Source organism: Eucalyptus grandis, chromosome 4 (genome assembly GCF_016545825.1).
Source record: "Eucalyptus grandis isolate ANBG69807.140 chromosome 4, ASM1654582v1, whole genome shotgun sequence".
NCBI classification, from domain to species: domain Eukaryota; kingdom Viridiplantae; phylum Streptophyta; class Magnoliopsida; order Myrtales; family Myrtaceae; genus Eucalyptus; species Eucalyptus grandis.
The window spans coordinates 21,403,225-21,405,472 of record NC_052615.1 but is presented as its reverse complement, the minus strand read 5'-3'; the positions used below and the strand labels follow the sequence as shown (position 1 = coordinate 21,405,472).

General features: G+C 45.4%; 1 protein-coding gene across 1 annotated transcript; it reads left to right on the top strand.

Annotated features, from left to right (window-relative positions):
* On the top strand, positions 1-1,711 carry LOC120292416 (berberine bridge enzyme-like 18). The gene has a single exon (XM_039310581.1). It carries the CDS (start codon positions 3-5, stop codon positions 1,599-1,601), a length of 1,599 nt encoding a protein of 532 aa, XP_039166515.1. The 5' UTR covers positions 1-2; the 3' UTR covers positions 1,602-1,711.
* The last annotated feature ends 537 nt before the right edge of the window (positions 1,712-2,248 follow it).

Sequence of the window (2,248 nt, the reverse complement as noted above, 5' to 3'; positions counted from 1 at the left end):
AGATGGCAAACTTCACTTTGCACCATCACTTTGCACTTCTCTTTCTCTTGGCAACTCCTTTGGTAGCAAAAGCTACCAGTACTCCTGATGATTTCCTGCAATGCCTCTCTCTTCACTCCGGAAACGCATCTGCAATCTCTAAACTCGTTTATACTCCAATCAACTCTTCGTACTATTCTGTCTTGGACATTACCATACAGAACCTGCGCTTCTTGACTCCTTCTGCTCCGAAACCTAATTACATCGTGACGCCGCTCGACGTCTCCCATATCCAAGCCTCCATCATCTGCTCCCGACAGTACGGACTCCAAATGAGGACCCGAAGCAGCGGTCACGACTACGAAGGCCTTTCGTATTTGTCCGGAGTCCCATTTGTCATTCTCGACATGGCGAATCTACGAGCAATCTCCGTTGATGCAGAGGACAAAACTGCGTGGGTCCAATCGGGTGCAACGGTCGGCGAGCTTTACTATAGGATCGCTGAGAAGAGCAAAACCCTCGGCTTCCCGGCCGGCATCTGCCCCACGGTTGGCGTTGGCGGGCACTTCAGTGGCGGAGGCTCTGGTACGCTGCTGCGCAAATATGGCCTTGCTGCTGATAATGTAATTGATGCGCAGTTGGTCGACGCCCAGGGGCGGCTCTTAGATAGAGAATCGATGGGGGAAGATCTCTTCTGGGCAATCCGAGGTGGAGGAGGCGGCAGCTTCTGCGTAGTAGTGTCCTGGAAAGTCAAGCTAGTCCCAGTGCCGTCGACCGTCACCGTGTTCAAGATCCTGAGGACGTTGGAACAAAATGCAACGAAACTCGTGCACCAGTGGCAACTTGTCGCGAACAAGCTCCCGGACGACATTATCATAACGCTGATGTTGCAGAGCTACAACTCCAGCCCCAACGGGACGATGACGATGCAAGCCACTTTCCACACCCTTTACCTCGGCGGGGTCGACTCGCTCCTCGAGGTGACAAGTAGCCGCTTCCCGGAGCTCAACGTCACGAGACAGGACTGCAACGAGATGAGCTGGATCGAGTCCGTCCTCAACTTCGCGGGTTTTAGCGGAGAGCCCTTGGAAGTCTTGCTCAACAGGAGCTCCAACACCAAAATTTTCTTCAAGGACAAATCGGATTATGTGAAGGAGCCAATCCCTGAGAGTGGCTTAGAGGGCATGTGGGAGAGGTTCTTTGAGGAAGATCAAGGGGTGCCTATGATGATTTGGGACCCCTATGGCGGGAAAATGGCAGAAATTTCTGAATCTGCCATTCCCTTCCCTCACAGAGCTGGGGTTTTATACGAGATCCAGCACTCCACGGGCTGGACAACCGGAGGCAACTTGGTTGCTCCAAAGCATGTGAGTTGGATACGAAGCTTCTACAGTTATATGGCGCAGTATGTGTCGAAATCGCCTCGAGAGGCCTACATCAACTACAGGGATCTCGACATAGGAATGAACAATGTGATAGGCGACACAAGTTATAAGCAAGCCAGCATTTGGGGAAAGAAATACTTCAAGAACAATTTTGACAGGTTGGTGCGCGTGAAGACCGCGGTCGATCCTGACAACTTTTTCCGGCACGAGCAAAGTATTCCTCCTTTTCAAGAATAGTCGAGTTTTGATGTGTTCATCGCAATAACAAGATGATACTTTCTAATCAGCAGAACATTCGACCATTTCGATGCTTGAGCTTTGTGCGGACATTTGTTAAATAATATTTGCATATTAAAAATTTTAGTTTTAAAGTTTTATATATCGTGTATTTAATTATAAAAATAGGATTAAGAGTTATCAAGAAGTAAAACGGGTAAAAAAATTTACTTAATATAATTTACGTAACATGACAAATAGGGCATTAAGTTCTTGCTTTTTGTTAAATAATGTGGTATCTAAGCAACGGGAAGAGTTATCTACATAGTGATTAATGGACTCCTATATGAATTGTTAGGTAAACCATTGCTCTTACTCATGCTTGGCATGGCTTTTTTTTTTTTTTTTTTTTTCTTTTTCATAACTTAATCAATGTCAAGTATATTTTGCTTCTCATAGTAATAATGACCGAGTCCTTCAGTTATAGTGTTCCCAAAAAATAGCAGATTTATTTCGTAAAAACTTCCTTCAATTTGTTAATGACATAATGGGATGCACGAAGGGGGAAAACCAACAACCAAAAAACAAAACTAAAAACTAAAGGATAAGCCTGGGTACAGTTTATGATAACTTTCTTCAATTTTATTGACGACACAATGCAATGTAAG

Excerpts from the sequence above, each read along its gene's own strand:
- LOC120292416 (XM_039310581.1), top strand. The coding sequence starts at position 3 with ATGGCAAACTTCACTTTGCACCATCACTTTGCACTTCTCTTTCTCTTG.